Source organism: Podarcis vaucheri, assembly GCF_965113315.1.
Source record: "Podarcis vaucheri genome assembly, chromosome: 2".
Lineage (NCBI taxonomy): Eukaryota > Metazoa > Chordata > Lepidosauria > Squamata > Lacertidae > Podarcis > Podarcis vaucheri.
The window spans coordinates 37592734-37612390 of record NC_138760.1 but is presented as its reverse complement, the minus strand read 5'-3'; the positions used below and the strand labels follow the sequence as shown (position 1 = coordinate 37612390).

Here is a 19657-nt window from a genome sequence, read left to right as displayed (position 1 = left end):
CAGCGAATAAAACTGCTGGAAGAGGGTTGACAAACACACTTCGCAGCTTTGCAACATGGAAGTGGGCAATTGGAGAGGCATCCCAGCCCACTCCCGCCTGCAGTATCTCTCTGGGCTGGAGAAACATATCAACTTTCCACTGGTCCTTTCCATAAGCAGCGCACCATTTTCATACCACATTGAAATGGCTGCACCAGACTGTCACCCCCTGTAAATATATCAGGAAGCCTATTCAGTAGTAGGCCCAACCAACCCCAGCCTTTGGATGAAACTGAAAACCTGTTGAGTGACCAAAACACTGAATCAGTGTCTTATTTCCTGGTACAGTGGAACCTCAGGTTATATACACTTCAGGTTACATATGCTTCAGGTTACAGGTTCCACTAACCCAGAAATAGTGCTTCAGGTTAAGAACTTTGCTTCAGGATAAGAACAGAAATCGGGCTCCAGCGGCACAGCAGCAGCAGGAGGCCCCATTAGCTAAAGTGGTGCTTCAGGTTAAGAGCAGTTTCAGGTTAAGAATGAACCTCCAGAACGAATTAAGTACTTAACTCGAGATACCACTGTATTCTCCTGGAAAATCACCGCCTTTATTTGGGCCGCCTGTTTCCACTGCTTTCCAACAACCTTCTATCCCAGGTATGGAGAATTGTGACCTGCCTTTGTTGTTCTCCCCATGGGCCATGCTTCCTGAGCTGATGGGAGTTGTGAGTCCCAACAACCTCTAGGAAGCTGAGGTAATTTAAATCTGCAATTCTATCTTTTGTATGTGACCCCCCCCCCCATTCGTCTTTCGGAAACCCCTTTGATGTGTTTTGCTTTGTTTTTTGTTTTTTGTTTTCAAACAAGCAGTGTATAAATAAAAATAAATAAAGGGCCACACATTTCTCATCCGGGTCGTCGGTGTCGCTGAATGTTGTTTGAACTGCAAGCCCCCCCCCCCGCCCCAATACTCTTAGCACAGCCAGAATATGAGCATTCTTCAATGTTGTGTGTCGTTGTGTTTTAAGCGAAAGTGCAAAGGGCTAGTTTGCTAAACGCTGTGCACGGAGGCGAAGAGGAGCGTTGAAAACAGGCTCTCACTTCAAAGGCAAAAGAAAGAAAGATTCTACAACCTGAAAAAAGAGACAAGGCATGCCCTTTTTTGCAAACCAAGGAAATCTCTAATAAAAAAAATACTTAAACACACAAACGTAGGAACTGTGGGAGAGAGAGAGAAAGAATCCTTTCTTAAACTGCTGCACTTGCAGCGTCCTCTGCAAGACAGGCGCCCCGCAGCAGCCACCCCTCTTTCCCGCCCCCGACTTCTGCAGCGACGCCTTAAAAAGCTCCAGGGCGCTTGTGCAGCTTCTCGCTTCTCTCCCCGCCGGTGCGGGTGCTCGGCGCCTACCACGCCGTGCGTGCTCGCTCCCGCGGTCTGCAGGGCTCTCTCGACTCCGCCGCCCTCTTTCTTTCTTTCCCTCCCTCCTCCCTCCTTCCTTCCTCCCTTCTCTCTGCCTCTCTCTGTCTCTTTCCTTCCCCCCCCTCCTCCCTCCCTCTCCCTCTCCCTCGGCCGCCTTGGAATGAAGATGGTGGCCAGCGTCCGGGTGCAGAAGCTGGTCCGCCGCTACAAGCTGGCGATCGCCACGGCGCTGGCCATCCTGCTTATCCAGGGCCTGGTGGTTTGGAGCTTCAGCAACCTGGAGGAAGAGGACCAGGGAGAGGTAAAGGCAAGGCAGGGCAAGGGGCCGGCGCCTGCCTCCCGCGACGGCGACGGGGGGCGAGCCAAAGGGGTCTGGGCAGAGCCCCCGGGGCCACGGAGAAGCCGGCGTCGGGCAGCCAGGGAGCGCCGAGGGCGGAGCGGTGCCAAGAGCCGGCCAGGGTGGCTTCTGCTCCGGGGATGGCGGGTCGGGTCAATCCGCCGCCCGAGGGCGCGCGAGGGATTTAAGGGTGGCGGTGATGGTGCTTTTTGGAACATCAGGGTGACACGGAAGGCATGCACAGAGAGAGAGATTTATGCCGAGATATGTAAAAAAAATACGCACACACACACATATATATACATATTTAAAATGTTGGTTTCGGGAGCAAGGCTTGTAGCCCCGGGACCGAGGTTGGTACCTCGCCCCGGGCTGGTTGTGCTATGGGGGGCCACGTGAAACTACTACAAAGTGGCGGCAAGGTCGGGACGGCTGCTTGCGCGCGTTTGTGGCGGTGGGTAACTCGGGTGGGGTGCGACGGCAGGGCCTGCGTACAGGCAATGTTTCGGTTTGAACCCTCTCTTCGGCAGAGAGGGTGCCTCGGGAGGTAGTGGGGTGATGCATCAGGGTTTTCGGGTCAGCCCAGTTTGTGTGAAGGTTTGCTCCGAAGTTTAGGGGCTGGGTGCAGCGGCGCTCACTTCCCCAAGTTAGGTGCGGCTTAACTCTGGAAGGCGTGTTGCGAAGTTGCTCGAAGCTGATACTGGGCATGAGGGGTGGCTGGGGACCTGCATGTGTAAGGGGTGTTTGCTGTGGAGACATACCATATACTGTATGCCTTTAGTGTGCTCGTTACTTGGTATTACTTGGTACAGTGATACCTCGGGTTACATACGCTTCAGGTTACATACGCTTCAGGTTACAGACTCCGCTAACCCAGAAATAATACCTCGGGTTAATAACTTTGCTTCAGGATGAGAACAGAAATCGTTCTCCAGTGGTGTGACGGCAGCAGGAGGCCCCATTAGCTAAAGTGGTGCTTCAGGTTAAGAACAGTTTCAGGTTAAGAACGGACTTCCGGAACGAATTAAGTACTTAACCCGAGGTACCACTGTATTGCAATTTAGACTTGACGGAGTATGGCATCTACTGGCCAGTTGACACATTTTGCTGGGGGAGAACGTAGGAAGGGCCCTGCTGGATCAGACCAAGTGTCTGTCAAGTCCAGCGCTTCCTGTCAGAGGCCGTGCATCTGCTTTCAGGGGAGACTTTATGCCACCATTTGCCATTAAGCAGTGCCCACTCCACTGTATTTGGGAGGTGTAACACAGCAGAATACGGAGATGGTGGAATGAGAAATACCTGGGGAAGTTTGCAGGCTGCCGTATCTTACAGTATTGGCTTACGTCGCTTTGAATCGCTCATTGAAGCAGATGCTACCACTCAGTGAGCGGTTTGTGTGTACTAGAGAATCACCATGTGAATTTGATTGTTTTCACCATGGGATGATAAAAGCAGTTTCAACTTCCAGTCTTCACTGTTTGAATGGGCTGAGCTGCTTCATGCAAAGCGACTCAGCACATGGTAACAGGCACTACATGGAGCTACTTAAGATCAGCCCCTGCATAGCAGCTGTAGGATCCTGACTTTTAGAAGTGGGGACAGACAACTTAGTTCGCGCCAATAATTACTTTGGAAATGGGAGAGGCAGAAAATAGTTCTCTCTTGTCTGTACAAACCTAGAGGAATGGGGAGATGCCAGGCTTTGGCCGATAGCAAAACGAAAAGAGTGTGACACACCTATTTGTGCACGTGACCATGCTTTCAAAGCTTGAGTCGGTTTGGGTTTTCCCCTTCTCTGTCAAATCAGGTTTGAAATGTACCCAGCCTCTTGAAATATGGGTCCCCCCAACAAAATTTAAAATTCGGCTTTGTAATTCGGAATTTATGTGATGTGATTTAATTTGATTTGATTGGCCGGTTAATAAAAATTATTTTTAAAAAAGAGAAATGTACCCAGCCTCTTACTTCTCTGCTTGGTTTTAATTTTGTTACCCTCTGATCAATGTCCAACACATTGAACTGTTTCCAGAGTAGGTCTGCATTTCCTCCTCAAGTTTACTGAAGAAGTAAATTTGAATGTTACAGAAGTGACCACTTGGTTACGTATGAGGGAACTGAAACACCGCAAAGCTCAACCATTCTGCGGTTCCTGTGGTGTCTGACTTAGCATAAAATCAGGGTGGGGGAGCATGATGCATTTTCATGTGGTCTTGTATTTGTTGTAGGATTCCAGTTTTCATCAGCCCCAACCAGCATGACCAGTGGTCAGGGATGATGGGAATGAGAATGATCACAGTTTCCTCACCCCTGGTCTAATGCTTATAAATACTTTTGAACACCTAAAGAAGTTGGATTGCTTCGGGCTAAGATAGTGAACCTTTTAGTTACTCATACAAATTTGCATTGCTTGAAGTGCTTTTTCTGACGTTCTTGATCATCTTTAGGGAGGCTTTTCAAAGCCCCACTGGAATTTTCAGCTCCCTAAGTCTGCTGGCGCAGAACATCTGCTTTGTATCTTGAGCTAGATTTGCTGCTTTTATGTAAGAAACAGCTTACTGTGGCAGACGTGGTCTGTCTGGATTAGATAGACTAGATCCCTCCTGTCTCTACCACACACATCTGGCATAGTGCATGCAATGGGAGATCTATATTCACTCCCTGGTTTGGGAAATCGGATGTTATGGGCATTTTAATAATATGTTCTCTAAAAACAGAAAGGGAATGATCTTTTGAAACTCTCCACCCTTGTCCATTTATAGTCTGTAGTTGGCTGCCTGGTCTCCTGTTGTTTGCCTCCAATTCTGCGAAAAAGGGGGGGAAATATAATTGGCATTTTTGTACAGAGGATAGGGCATCCACCCAATGCATTGTGTGAGAACACGAGCCCATTAACAAGTTTAGCAAAGCTGAGTGCAGCATCCTTTCATATATGCACATGCTGCTTCCTGGCTGATCGCAACTGGACAAGCCATGGTGCCAAGACATAAATAAATGTTGGAATCCTTTCCACAAGAATCTCTGCCATTACAATGTCTGCCTGATTCTGCAAGTACAGTAGAGCCTTGGTCTTCTACCGTGAGAGATCAGGTGTTGAATAAGGTAGACTCACACTATATGGCCACTGAAGTGTTACATTGAGGAGATGGGGATGGGTGGCTTTTGCTTGATCCTCTAGGCAGCAGTGTGAATTTGGGACCAGTTTACGTGTTCAAGAAGAATCACATAGTAGAGCTGTCTTGGAGCTGCCGCTTCAGAAGGGTAGCCAAGATGTTTTCTCCATGCCACGTTTTTCGTGGCCGGGGAGTTCTTGACATAGAGCTTTTGGTCACATCATGATCCCCACCTCCACCCCCCGGCCGCCAGCTGCATTCTGAAGTAGTACAAACCCAGTGATAAATTTGCAAGAAGATTTTATCAAACGACAACTTGTCAGCATTCATTTACTGCTGATTGTGTAAAATAGCCATAAAATGAATTCTACCCTGGCATGTAACTTTAATCAATTACAAGCAAAATATTTGAATAGTCTATTGACAGCTTCTGCAAAATTAACTGTCCAGTTGCCCCATAATAGGCAGTGCAGTCTTTTATACAAGCCTGCACAGAAGCACGTCCTATCCACCCTGGTAAATGAGTATAGGATCACAGCCTGAATTAACTCTAAAACAACAACAACAACAATCTTTTAAAGCCCAGTTATGACACCTGGTTTAAGTTTATAGTTCACTGGCCTTTTTCCTCCAAAGTGCCACTGACTTTATTCTGAAGTTGTAGTAATGATGTGCTCTGATTTTAAATGCCGCAAAATCAGTCCCTCTCCTGAGACCTTTGATCTGGGGTTTCTTTCCATGATGTGCGGAAGCACTGTTGCAGCCTGCAGCTCTATTTTGTCTTCCCAGAAGAGATGGTTAAATTTACCCACTGGACTGTCTAGTTTCTGCTTAAAGCAGCTGCTTCTGGCTCTGCTTCTGTTTTTGGAAAGCTCCCCTTTGATCGCTGCTTCCTTTTTGCCTGCCTTCCTAACTTTTTGAGGTTCAGGTTATTTCAGAGCAAGCATTATCACAAGATGATAGGTTGCTGCTAAGTACATAGGGGGAGCGGGGAGACCCAAAAAATCCCTACTAAAGAATCAATTCAAAATCTGAGTAGGGTCAACTGGTCTTAACTGTGGGCCATGTTTTTCACTGAAAGAGATCTAGATGTTGCCTCAATGGACATTGGGACAAGAAGCGGAGACTGTTCTTTTCAAAGAACAATTCTTTAAAGGATGTTTCTCTCTATATTATATAAAAACCCAGGCTTCAGCACGATGGGCTGAATTGAAAAGGAAGCATCTTTTGTCAGTGTTAAAAGGGTGACATTTTCTTACTTTCATCTTAGCAGTTCATAACAATAAAAATGTCTCTCTCCAAAGCATAGGTGAAGTACAGGTAGATGCAGCTATTTATTGTCAGGACTGAATATGTTGTTCTTGTTGCCTGGGCATGGTTTTTTGTGCATGCTTTCGGGGATAAATCGAAACCTGTCTATTGTTTGGATGAAAGCTAAACAAAAATGTCCAAATGACCCAAGACTGCAATCCTGTGCACGCAGAAGTCCCATTGTTGAAATAAGTGGAATGGATTTGGGGGGGGGCATATATTGGATCAGGCTCCATTCCTCCTAAGCATAAAACAGGGCTTGAAAGTAAGCCCTCTGTGCAACACTCTTCAGTAAACATGGTTGTGATGTGGCTTGGGAGCATCAGGTACTTGAAGCATGTCCATATCATGTTGTTAGTCTCATCTAAAACATCTGCCTGGTGTTCAGATTTAGAGAAATAAGAAGCATCTCCATGAATACTTTATGCTGATCTTATTTATATCAGAGGGCATTCTCAAAGGAAAGGGGCAGAATTCCGTATCAATATTGCATCCTGGCGCATACCTGGGCGAGGAAAAGAAAACATTCTGAAACAAAAAGAATGAATTGAAATGCTTTTTCTATCAGTCAAGATTCTTGGACTCTTATTTTGAAAGTATCTCAAAGCTTCTATATTGGCTATAGGCATTTAGCTTAATGCTGAGGCTATCATGTACGCATCGTTGTACTCTGAATCGATTGATCTGGTGGCTGAACTAGCTGTTGACCCCTTTGAGTTTTAGCCCCTTCCCTACACATACATAAGACCCAGAGAACGAGTCCAGTATTTGTTGGCCACAGAAGAAGAAATGCAACTCCAAGTGCACCAATGCTGTAAAGGCAGATGGTTTGAACATCAATTCTCTTACAGTTGTGGGAGGTATATTTGTCTGTAAGCCTGGGGAGGCCACAGCTTCAGCACAAGAACAAGGAAGGAGGAAAATAATGTGTATTTTCTTTAATTCTTTATTCTGGTAGCTAGATTGGGCAAGCCTTCGTTCTTACGTAATGTGTGCCCCCGGCACAATAATTGAGGCATCTCATCTGGAGAAAGGAGGGGCTGCAGTTCTGTGGCGGAGAGTACATGCTTTGGACGCTTTGAAAGTCACAGGTTCCGTATTTCCAACTAAGAAGAATAGATAGCAGGTGATGGGGAAGACCTTTCTCTGCCTGAGTCCCCTAGGGAGCTGCTGCTAGCAGAGTAGGCAATGCTGGGCTTAATGGACAAATCGTCTGGGCTGGTATATGTCAGCTTCGTATACAGTGGTACCTCTGGTTACAAACACTTTGGGTTACAGACTTCTCTAACCCGGAAGTCGTACCTCAGGTTAAGAACTTTACCTCAGGATGACAACAGAAATCGCGTGCCGGCGGCAGTGGGAAGCCCCATTAGCTAAAGTGGTACCTCGGGTTAAGAACGGACCTCTGGAACGAATTAAGTTTGTAACCAGAGGTACCACTGTATTCACAGATCAGCAGGTGACAGACAAAAGAAAGTACTTTTAAACACAGAAGAACACAGTTAGCCTCTGGAACTCAGGGGCCACTTCACACATTTCACAATTTCTATGTGTGCAAAGCCACATTCATATGTGATTACAGCATATATGCATTGAGAAGCTGTAGCCTGTTACATGCATGTGTGATTATCATAAGTAGTGGGCTATACATTTTGTACGTGGTGTGACGTGGCTCATACGATGCCAAAAAATAGGAGTGCTGGTAAAAATGGATGTAATTAGACCTAGAATAATCACTGTGCTGATGTCTGTTAGTCACAAAATAAGGAAGTCCAAAAACCACAATCATGCTGAAAGTATGGAATCAAACACTTTGGTTGCATGCAGCAGCGCTAGGAGGCAAAATTCTGATCCCAAGCTTCAATTTGTAAGAGCTATGTGGCAGAGTTTTAGATGCCAGTAGCAAAGTGGTACAACATTTCCAGTTCCTAGTAGCCAGCATCAGTTTTGAGCAGCTAGCTACCTATGATTTTCCCCAGCCCTGCAATAGGAAGGAAAACCCTCTGTTTACCATGACTTTCCTCCTTCTTGTGTACTACCATTGCTAGGTCAAAGTGCTTATTCCTATTTCCTGAGTGCTAAAACCCTCCTAGCAGCTGCTGCACACAAGGGGCAAGAGAGGCCCCTTTATAAGAGGAAGAAGTGCTGCCAATGTTGCCATGGGGCTTGCAGGCCGCTTCCAGCAGCTTGATGAGCCTGGTCTGTAAGGTAAAAAGGTAAAGGACCCCTCAACAGTTAAGTCCAGTCAAAGGCAGCTCTGGGGTTGGGGCGCTCATCTCGCTTCAGGCTGAGGGAGCCGGCGTTTGTCCACAGACAGCTTTCTGGGTCATGTGGCCAACATGACTAAACCGCTTCTGAACAAAGTGATAGAAGCGAGAGTGCACAGAAACGCCGTTTACCTTCCTGCTGCAGCGGTACCTATTTATCAACTTGCACCGGTGTGCTTTCAAACTGCTAGGTTAGCAGGAGCTGGGACAGAGCAATGGGAGCTCATCCCATCATGTGGATTCGAATCGTTGGCCTTCCGATCGGAAAGCCCAAGAGGCTCAGTGGTTTAGACCACAGCACCACCCTTGTCCCTTGCCTGGTCTGTGCCGTAGGTTCACCATCCCAGCCCCTGCTCCAGAACCAACCTGGCTTATTTCCACCCCCCTTTACCTATCCCCAGTCTCTACTAATGTATTTCTGTTCTGGGTACCACTTGCATCTCTTATTTTCTTTCACAGGCTGCATTATTTTTTAAAAATCCCAGTTTTGTGTTTTGTTTTTAAAAAATCATAGTGGATCTTAATCTCCTGCTGTTTTGGTTGTATTTGGGCATGTTCCACTTTTGCCCCAAAACCCCAGTGGCTTTCTCCACTGTGTCTGGATGGGAGCTATGGTGAAACAAACATCCAAAGAGTGCCATATTGGTTACAGCTTTGTTAGAAGGTAGCTGACGGATTTAGCCCTACGTGCATGTTTGGTACTCTGTAACAAACCTATTTTAATGTTGAGTGGTCAAATCCACAATAAAGTAATCCCAAAGACCTGTGAAAATTTGGACTGTGACTTGCAGCGACGCCGGCAGTGTGGCAGAGTACCACCTGGATGCAGAAGATAGCCTGTTTTGTATATCTCCTGGAAGTACGGGATGTCTTGAAAGCTCCCGTGATAATCTGTTGGTTTTACCAGCAAGCGCAAATGGTGGAGATGAAGCAACATGGCGACGAGAGTCTGGAAATATAAGAGCGCCTGTCCCGACGAGCAGCGGGGAATCCATGCAAGCAGAGACTTTGCCAAAAAGTTCTGTCGAAGTGTTAAACAGAAGTTGGGAGTAATTTATTTTCTTTCCTCCGTGGGTCGAACAGAAGGGATTGCTCTGGCACCATGCAGCAATTAGGAGCCACTGAGTTCATTAACTGGCAGCTGAAGGAAGGAGAGGGAGAGGAGGGATGCCTTCTCACCTGTCACAGGCTAGATTAAGAGCTCCTTCTGGGAGAGATGGATCTGCCAGCAACAGCCACCAGTTAGGAGGCCTGTTCTTAATGCTCAGCCATGCACATTGTGGAAGGGGGGAGCAGCAGACAGGTGTTCTGGCAGCCTGTCTTGCCTTCCTTGTCTCGTCACTCTCTCTTTCTCTTCCAGGATATGCGAGGTGAGGAAAACGTATTTGTCTCTAGGGGTGTCTTCATTTGGAAGTACGAAGCAGTGGGCTTGACTGTGAGAGGGCAATGTGCTTAAAACCCCTTTGCTCCAGAGAGGGCAGGCAGGCAGGGAGAAAATATCCTGGGCTGCAGACTTCTGAAGCATGTGTTCCTCCGAAGATTGAAGGCGAGCACCATCCTTTCCAAAAGGATGCAAGCATTTCCTTCCTCACGGAGGTGCCTGGCTGCCCCTGGCAGGATGTTTGTATCTGAGTAGAGAGCAAAACTTCAGTTGTTTGCCAGCCTCCCTCCTCGGCTCTCACCTTCATAGTGGAGAAAACAGATTTATAAGTCCCTGAACAGATGGCTTTGCCTGGTGACTAATGAGCTGTTATCTCTGCCCGTTCTGGCCTCTCTCTCTCTCTCTCTCTCTCTAGGATGCATGCTTGAAGAGGAAACCAGGAGAAGTTGTGGGTTTTTTCTTTTTCTAAAAGGACTTTGCTTGTGTTTAGTCTGTTCCAAACAAAAAACCAGAACTGCTGGTAAAAAAGCATGGCAGAAGTTGGCTGATTGGGTTGATTGCTAAGCAGCAAGGCATATGTAGAAATCAGAAAAGCTAGTTAGTGTGAAAGCCCAGAGTCCAGGTTGGTCAGCATCCTATTATAATTTCTTAATAGACCAACATTACTGCTTCTGCAGTACATTCATCTAGGGGTGATTCCAGAATTACAGCTGCTTTGGAGGTCCCCAAAAAGGTCAGACTTTCTGTAATAAGTAAAGGATGGGAATCCACTGGAGAGTGTGGGGTATTGCTTGCTTTGACACAATGTCAAAATGAAAATGAATTTCAATTGGGACAGATGTAATGTTCTGCACTTAGGAAGGAAGAATCAGCTGCACAAATATAGGATGGGGGACACCTGGCTTACTAGCAGCATGTTCGAAAAGGATCTAGGGGTCTTGGTGGACCACAAGCTTAACATGAGTCAACGGTGTGATGCAGCAGCAAAAAAGGAAAGCTAGTGCTATTCTAGGCTGCATCAACAGAAGTATGGTGTCCAGATCAAGGGAAGTAATTGTACCACTCAATTTTGCCTTGGTCAGACCACACTTGAAATACTGTGTCCAGTTCTGGGCGCCACAATTTAAGAAGGATGTTGACAAGTTGGAACGTGTGCAGAGGAGGGCAACCAAGATTATCAAGGGTCTGGAAACTAAGCCTTACGAGGAGTGCTTGAAGGAGCTGGATATGTTTAGCCTGGGAAAGAGGAGACTGAGAGGAGATAGGATAGCCATCTTTCAATATCTTAAGGCCTGTCACATGGAAGAGGGATGCCTTGTCACATGCTTGTTTTTTCCTGCTCTTGAGGGTAAGACTTGAGGCAATGGCTTCAAGGTAGAAGAAAGGAGATTCCGACTAATCATTCAAAAAAACTTTCTGACAGTAAGAGCTGTTCAGCAGTGGAAAGACTCTCGCAAGAGGTGGTGGACTCTCCTTCCTGGGAGGTTTTTAAGCAGAGGTTGGATGGCCATCAGTCATTGATGCTTTAGCTGAGATTCCTGCATTGCAGAGGGTTGTACTAGATGCCCCTTGGGTACCTTCTAACTCTCTCTGTCTCTCTCTCTATATATAGAAAGAAATCAGGCTGAATTATCAATAAACATGTCACCCTAAATTGATTTATTTTCTCCCAGCCTTTCATTCCCTGGTCTCCATTGGGGGGTGCCTTTCAGGATCTGTGAGTTTTAAGACCACCCCAACCATCTGGTTATTGAGAGGGGTATTCCTTTAGGGGCCCCATTTCCTTGCCCTACAATACAGATTGGCCACCTGCGGAACCAACTACCCCAGCTGGGCCTTAGCAGTAGGACTCCCTCCCTTATAAAGCTCTCCCTGTTAGCAGCTATCGAGAAATTGAGGGTTGTGTAGCAACCTAAGAGTCCTGACCCTTGGTCCACTGTGCCTCCCTTGGCTACAGGATTACAGCGTGTGCTACACAAACAGGGAAGTGTAACCAGCTCAATATCTTACCACCTTGACTTCAAGTAGTCATTTAGAGGTAAGCAGGATGAATTCAGCCATCCCACACACGTCCAAAGTGCAGTCTTTAAGAGCACTGTCTGCCATCCTAACCAGTTATTCAGTGTAACATTAACTAAGTTTATGGGAAATAATTGTATTCATTCCCTGGTCCTGCTGATGATTCACATCTAAAATGACACTGCTTCTGAAGCTGCGTTCATGTGAACCGACTTGCCTGAGGGTTTATTCCAGTTTAGCATCCTTGCTTTTGCAAGTGTTTGCATCGCTTCAGAGTGGGGAGGGTGTATTTCATGCGAAAGCAGTTGCTGGAGAAGTCATGTTTGGTTTTAAGGAGACTTGACACGTTCAAGTAATGCGCTCTGATTTTTACACATGAATGTTGTGTATGTAGCGCTTGGAAGTACTTCAGAGTTGACCCTTTGATTACAGTCCTAGAGATTGCCTCCCCCAGATTTCACTTTAAGCATTTTGTCTTTGTATGGTCGTGGAACACCTCCAAGCAGAGCACAACGTGTGGGTCACTTTGCAGTAAGAAACCGTGGGGAAATAACACACGGGGCACTTGAGTTAAACTGGAGCACTGGGGTGGCAGATGGGCAGAAGAAATTCGGAGAAGGAAATCAACATGTACAAAATGAGCAACCTCTTTAGATATGCATTTGGGAGAGTTAAAAAAAAGTATGAAATGAGTCACAAATCCATTGTCAATTGAAATCAAAGCAGACATAGACAATGCATGGAGGGGGTGATCCATACATGGCAATTAGTTGATAATTGTAAAGAGATGCAGCACCACACTAGACCTAGTGGTTTGGGAAAGGAAGAGGTATTTGATCACTCCTTGCTTGTTCTAATCGGTGGTTTTCTTAGTACTGAAACAGCCAGCCCTGGGCAACGCAGAGAGACAGGAAGTTGGCCCAAATGGCAGAGAAGTTTTTACTTTCTAATGCAGGGATGGGGACCTTTGGCCCTCCAGATGTTTCTGGGCTGCAATTCCCATCATTTCCGATGACTGGCCACCTGGCTGGGAGTCAGGAGTCCATCCAACAACATCTGACAAGGTTTACCCATCCTTAGTCAAGGATCATGTGCAGCCATGCTGCTATGACATATACATGAAAATTGACAAATAGAGGGGGACCAATAATGGAGAGCATCTGACTTGTTTTGCTGGCTACCGTGGTAATTTCCCTAGGACTCTCCTTAGCTCCCACAGCCAGGCTTCACCTGCATCAAAAAATAGCCTCTTTCCCTCTCTCATACTTCGTTTCTGCAAGGATGATTACTTAATAGAAGCTATTTAGTTTCAATCAGGTTCAACTGACTTATTGTGATGAGGAAATCTCTCACCCCCCTTTTGGGGGGATAATTCTGCAACCCAAGTTATAAATTCAGAACTGATCGCAAGGTCACTTCAAAGGCATGCTAAATTAATCATCTCTTAGGAGATAGCAAATTGTGTGTGTGAGATAGAGTCACACTCATTGTCCCTGCAGTCACAATGCACTTCTTTCCAGATGGGTAAGTGTGTGGAAAAGTGACTGTTTTAAGAAACATTCACCATCTTCGTGGCTGGTAGGTCCCCTTTCATACTTCTCTGTGTCATTAGCAGTTAAATGCAGAGCTTCAAAACTCCCACCCCCCTTCCCTACTCTCTTGTTGTCCCCTGACCACCTGCTTTGTATAACATCTTGCCTGACGGAAGACTTTGCCACTACTTTGTGACGGTCCTCACAAAGGCACTGCCCCAAAACAAACATTGGGAGTTCTTTCTTAGGAGCTAGCATGACCACCCCTGCTTTGTCTAGAAAGTGAGGAACTTATCCTGGAGAAGGTGGGCATCAGAAAGGATGGCCCATCTGGGGTAAATGCTGTCTGCTATGACTCTGGTCTGGTTGTTAATTATTTACGGCAGGAGTGGGGAAACTGGTCCTTTAGATCGGGGTGAGGAACCTGTGGCTCTCCGGAAGCTGCTGAATTACAACTCCCATCATCCCAGGCCATTGACTGTGCTTGCTGGGGCTGATGAGAGTCATAGTTCTGCAACATCCGATGTGCCAAAGGTCCTCACTCCTCCTCTTGATAGTGTTGGACATAGTAGCTATTGTGGTGGTAATAATAATAATAGTAATTTATTTATACCCCACCCATCTGGCTGGGTTTTCCCAGCTACTCTGGGCAGCTTCCAAAAAATATTACAATACAATAATTCATCAAACATTAGAAGCTTCCCTAAACAGGGCTGCCTTCAGATGTCTTCTAAAAGTCTGGTAATTGTTTTTCTCTTTGACATCTGGTGGGAGGGCGTTCCACAGGTCGGGTGCCACTACCGAGAAGGCCCTCTGCCTGGTTCCCTGTAACTTGGCTTCTCACAGCGAGGGAACCACCAGAAGGCCCTCGGCGCTGGACCTCAGTGTCCGGGCAGAACGATGGAGGTGGAGACGCCCCTTCAAGTATACTGGACCGAGGCCGTTTAGGTTTTTAAAGGTCAGCACCCACACTTTGAATTGTGCCTGGAAACATACTGGGAGCCAATGTAGGTCTTTCAAGACCAGTGTTATGTGCTCTCAGAGACCAGGGGTGGCGGCAGTGCCTGCCCAGGGGACTGCTAAGGAGAGGGGAGAGGAGGTTAACACTCCACAAGGGAGGGTGTTTGAAAAGGAGTGAGATGCTGCCAGCTCTGCAAGCAAGGGGTGATGTAACTGGGTTCCTGAGCTCCACAGGGGTGCCGCAGAAAGAACGTAGTTGGTCAAGGAAGCCATTGACTCAAAAAGGTTGAAAACATCTGGACTAGATGATCCTTTCAACTTGGCAGTTCTGTTATTCTATCTAGCTGCTCAGCTTGAAAAGAAGAGGGTTCTGGTTGAACATAGAGCGTGGTCATAATAGACCTTTCACTCAGGGTCCTTTCATATTATTATTATTATTATTATTATTATTATTAATACCCCACCCATCTGGCTGGGCTTCCCCAGCCACTCTGGGCAGCTTCCAACAAAACGTTAAAATACAGTAATGCATCAAACATTAAAAGCTTCCCTAAACATCCTAGTGATTTTTTCCGATGGAAATTCTCTCATCCTTTTGGGAGAAACACCTAACAAATGCCTGCGGGAGGAAATTTCAGTCAAAGCTCCCTGTGTGAAGGAGGATGCTCCTACTCCTTCAGGTGAGGAGGGGTTTTGTTTTGTTTTTGTCAGAGATAGCTCAGCTTGGCATGTTAGAATCTACCAAGGTATTGCTAAACCAGTCAGACAGCTCTGCTGTCTCTTAAATTACTTTTACAAGCCTGCGCCTGCGAACCAACATGGGCAGCTGGGTGGGGATTGGGGGGAGAACAGCACAGCTTCTCAGTGCCTCAATGTGTCTGGAAGCTGGATGTGGGTGAGCCAATTAAACCGTTGAGTTCAGACATGAGGAAGACGGCATACTGAGCATTCTTTCTTTAAAGCAGAAGAAGCAGCCTTGACTAGCCCCATCCAGCTTGGGTGCTTTGCAAGCTGTGCAAACATAATGCAGAAGGGGGGTGGGAGGAGGAGGAACTTTGTGGGGAGGGCAAGTCACCTTTGTCCCTCTTGTCCTGAATGCATTTGCTCCCCCATGTCTCATACGCCGAATGGAGCAGGGTGCCTTTCTGCAGATCCACCTACAAGTTCTGCTGCAGTCCATTTCACTTCTGAGAAGTTTGCCTTGTTGTGGAAAAGAACGCAGTTTGTTCTTGTTTAGGGAAGAAGAAAAGGAAAAGAAACACAACTAAAGAAAGAAGAAGCTTGCTCTCATAATGGAAAGGGAGAAATGCATACTTGCCAGAGAAAAAAATGGATTGAGGAACAATAGAAATGTTCTTGAAATGGATGGTTGTTACGGTGGGGGAGCAAACAGTTATATTTATATAGATATATTCTTTTTTAAAGGACTAATGTGGTTTTGTGGATAAGCACCTGTATTTTAACCCACAACGAAAGCAGATTAAAACAACAACAACCATAGGGAAGGAGGACTGGAGTGGGGGGGGGTTGTTTTTGCCTGCTAATAGTTATCTAAAATCAGCTAAGCTTAATCATTCTGTCTGAACTCAGCTGCTGAGTGCCAATAGGACCGTAGCCAGAATTATGGAGCCAAGAAGAAACAAGAGGGGAGGAATACACACTCTGGGGCACTCCCAAGGTTTGCAGAAGTAGGAAAATGTTTAGGAAGAGAGAGAGAGAGAGAGAGAGCACATGGGGTAAAAAAATGGCGGCAGTGTGGACTGAGCATTCTCCGTGTCCACAGAATGCTGAGTGCTTGTTGGGGAGGGGAGGAAAACTGGGGGAGGCAGAATGGAATGGAGTGAAGAATTCCAATCAATGAAAAGCTGTAGAGCAGGGAAGGAGGACTTGTGCGCTCCCAAGTTGGGCTCCCAGGTCCTGTCAACTCAACCAGCACGATCAGCGATCAGTTGCAGTGGTAGTACAGTGGTACCTCGGGTTACATACGCTTCGGGTTACAGACACCGCTAACCCAGAAATAGTACCTCAGGTTAAGAACTTTGCTTCAGGATGAGAACGGAAATCGTGCTCCGGCAGCGGGAGGCCCCATTAGCTAAAGTGGTTACGTTTCAGGTTAAGAACGGACCTTGGGAACGAATTAAGTTCTTAACCTGAGGCACCACTGTAGTAGTTCCAACAACATCTGGAGGGTCACAGGTTCCTATGCAGTCCTATCTCCATTTACATGGTTTTTATTCCTGTTAAACAAGGTGGGTCTTCCTTTGGAGTAAAACATATATAGGGTGGCAGAGAAGGTAGATTTTTTCTTTAGAATTGTAAATGTATGCCTCTTGCAAGATTCTGTGAATCTAATGTTTCTCTTGACACAAATCTGATTTACTATAAATATAGATGAACATGCCATAAATAGAGAAATACGTTTGTTTATTTATTTGTTTTTGCTCTTACACCTCGCCTTTCTTTCAAGGACACCAAGGTAGTGTATATGCCCCCCCCCCATCCCTGGTCTTTTTATCCTTGCAGCAACCCTATGATGCAGGTTCAGCTGGGGGAAAGAGTAACAGGTAAATCCATCTAGCTTCATAGCTGAGTGGTGATCTGAATCCAGGTTTCCCTAGCTCTACTCTGAAATGGCACTTCACCAGCTGTCTTTGTTACTATCTATGTAACTATCGCCTGCATCTGCACTGTACATTTTAAGCAGTATTATACCGCTTTGAAACAGTCATGGATTCTCCCAAAGAATCCCAGGAACTGGGAATTCACCTTAAAAAGGTAAAGCCCATTAGGTCCAGTTGTGGCCTACTCTGGGGTTGCGGCGCTCATCTCGCTTTATTGGCTGAGGGAGCCGGTGTAGAGCTTCCGGGTCTGGCAAACCAGAGCAGCACACGGAAACACCGTTTACCTTCCCGCTGGAGCGGTACCTATTTATCTACTTGCACTTTGACGTGCTTTCGAACTGCTAGGTTGGCAGGAGCTGGGACTGGGCAATGGGAGCTCACCCCGTCGCAGGGATTCGAACCACCGACCTTCTGATCGGCAAGTCCTAGGCTCTGGTTTAACCCACAGCGCCACCTGCGTCCCTATATTTACACAGCTACAATTCCCAGAGTTCCCTGGGAAGATGAATTGATGCATGTATGTACTCTTGTACATTAATTAAAAAGCTTGTCTCCTTTAGAAAATGGCAAGGGTGCTGATAACTTTCATTTTTAATGCTGCAAAGTAGCTTGGAGATGAACCTTGAAGTTAATTCTTCTTTTCCTCTTTTATTTTTATTCTGTGTGTGTGTGTGTGATTGAAACTGGAGAAGGGACGGCAGAAGAAGGCCCAGCTGCTTCAGAACGGGGAAGGGTCCAAGGATTTGGACAGCTCGGCAGGCCGCAGGGGCAGCTTGAGCCGGAAGCATGGGCGATGGAAGAGCCGTCCGGACAACCCTGGAGTCCTAGTGGCCAAAGTGGTGAGAGCGGTTACAGGGAAGCACAAACCCGGGCGCCGGTTCCCCGTCTACTTGGACTCCTCGAGCCAAAGGAACCTGACGGAGCTCAGAGGGGACGCTCAGCTAGCCGTCTTCCAGCACGGGGACACGGGCAGCGTGGAAGGGGCCCCCCAGCCCACAGAGAACAACTTCACTCCCAAGTGTGAGATTGCCGGCAAGGACGCCTTGTCTGCGTTAGCCAGAGCCAGCAGCAAACAGTGCCAGCAGGAGATAGCCAACGTGGTGTGCCTGCACCAAGCCGGGAACCTTATGCCGCGCTCCGTACCCCGGCAGTGCCAGCTTTCAGGTGAGACCTGAATTCACCTTTGCAGTACAGTTTCCGCTTTGCAGAGAGGATGCTTCTTCGGTGCTATGTGGTTCTCTTGTCTCAGGATAGAGACATTTACCCTCTGCAGGCACCAACGCAGTCACTGAGCAGACCATTGCCCCATGGATATGATGGAAGCAGCCTCCCACTGAGTGAGAGCATGGGTCTGTACACTCTGACTAGCAGCTGAACAAACCACAGGTCTTTCCCAATCTAGGTGCTTGGGATCCTTTTTAGCCTCCTGCGTGCAAATCAGCTGTCTTGCCACTGCACTATGGCCAAAGAGAGAAGTTGACAATCCCCTTAATTAAATGGGGCATGGGCCATCTGATTTGGGAATGGCTGTAATAGCTCATCTGCTTTGCATGAAAAAGGTCCTGGGTTCGATCCCTGGCTGGTTTTCACCCAGACTTAGGTCTGATTTGCACACAGAAAAAGATGGTTGTGTCCTTTTTTTGCCTTCCTCTGTGCTGGGTTGCATATTTATTTCTGATACGTTGCAGCTGCTAGTTGGATGACAGTATAAATGTGCTACTTTAGGTTATTCTTCCACCCTGTATTTCTGAGATCAGGGTAGGAATGCAGCTTTTCTTCTGACCTCAAGGTCATTTGGCCTCAGGAGCTTGTGCACTAGCTCCTCTTCTCTCCCCCTTCCTGCTCAGATAACCTTGAGTCCATCTGCAACCCCTTCTGATCTCTGCAGGGAAAGTCAGCCCCATTATTCAGTGGGATGAAAGCCGAATGCTCCACGCCTCTGTGAGCAAGCCAGTTCGGATTGCCTACATGCTGGTCGTTCACGGGCGAGCCATCCGTCAGCTGAAGCGCTTCATCAAGGCTGTGTATCACCAGCAACATTTCTTCTACATCCATGTGGATAAGGTAAAGCAGGTGGCCTCCTGGCCTGTGCTAATACAGCTTGGCACTAAGAGGCGGGAGGAATGGGACCAACCAAGAGTCCACAGGTCTCCCTGCTAGGTCGCCTGGAGCAATTGTGTCTTGCCCTATGCACAACACTCCCTGCTGTACAGCCCAGAGACTGCCACCCTTTCCCCTGAGTTCTCTTTGGGCACTGTGAATCTTCTCTCCCTTGTCTTATCTCTGGCTTTACTGATAGGAAGATGTGTCACTCCTGCCTTCATTGAAGCCTGTTGCAAAAAAAAAGAAGGGGGGGGGAAGGTTATTTATGTATGCCATTACAACGGCCCATGTTTTGTTAGCCCCAAAATGGAAAAGGAGTGAGGTCCAAACTAAAGAATAATGGCAACTTAAGCTGACGGAATATGCGCAGCTTGCAGACTTAACATATAGAATAAGAGAACAAGTAGAACATACATTTAGAGAAGACTGGAAAATGTTCATTGAATGTATGGGGAGAGATTGTGTACACTTGAAAATGTTGGCAGCCTTAAGATAAATTCAGCAGTGTAAATAAGTTTATATGGGTGTAATAATGGAATACTGAATGTTTTGGTTTATGTAAAATATGCAGGATTTATGATATGCAAAATGAACCATGGAAAGAAAAGAAGGGA

General features: G+C 46.8%; 1 protein-coding gene across 3 annotated transcripts in view; it reads left to right on the top strand.

Moving 5' to 3' along the window:
- The first annotated feature begins 1398 nt into the window (after positions 1 to 1398).
- The window catches only part of XYLT2 (xylosyltransferase 2), a 33833-nt gene continuing 15574 nt past the window's right edge, over positions 1399 to 19657 (top strand). The window contains exons 1-3 of one of the 3 annotated variants that reach the window (XM_082211039.1): positions 1399 to 1703; positions 17630 to 18104; positions 18829 to 19004. In XM_082211039.1, the coding sequence (XP_082067165.1) occupies positions 1563 to 1703; positions 17630 to 18104; positions 18829 to 19004 (792 nt within the window). In that variant the 5' untranslated portion in view covers positions 1399 to 1562. The remainder of the gene's footprint in view (positions 1704 to 17629; positions 18105 to 18828; positions 19005 to 19657) is intronic. The other 2 variants (XM_082211038.1, XM_082211037.1) reach the window with 2 other exon arrangements.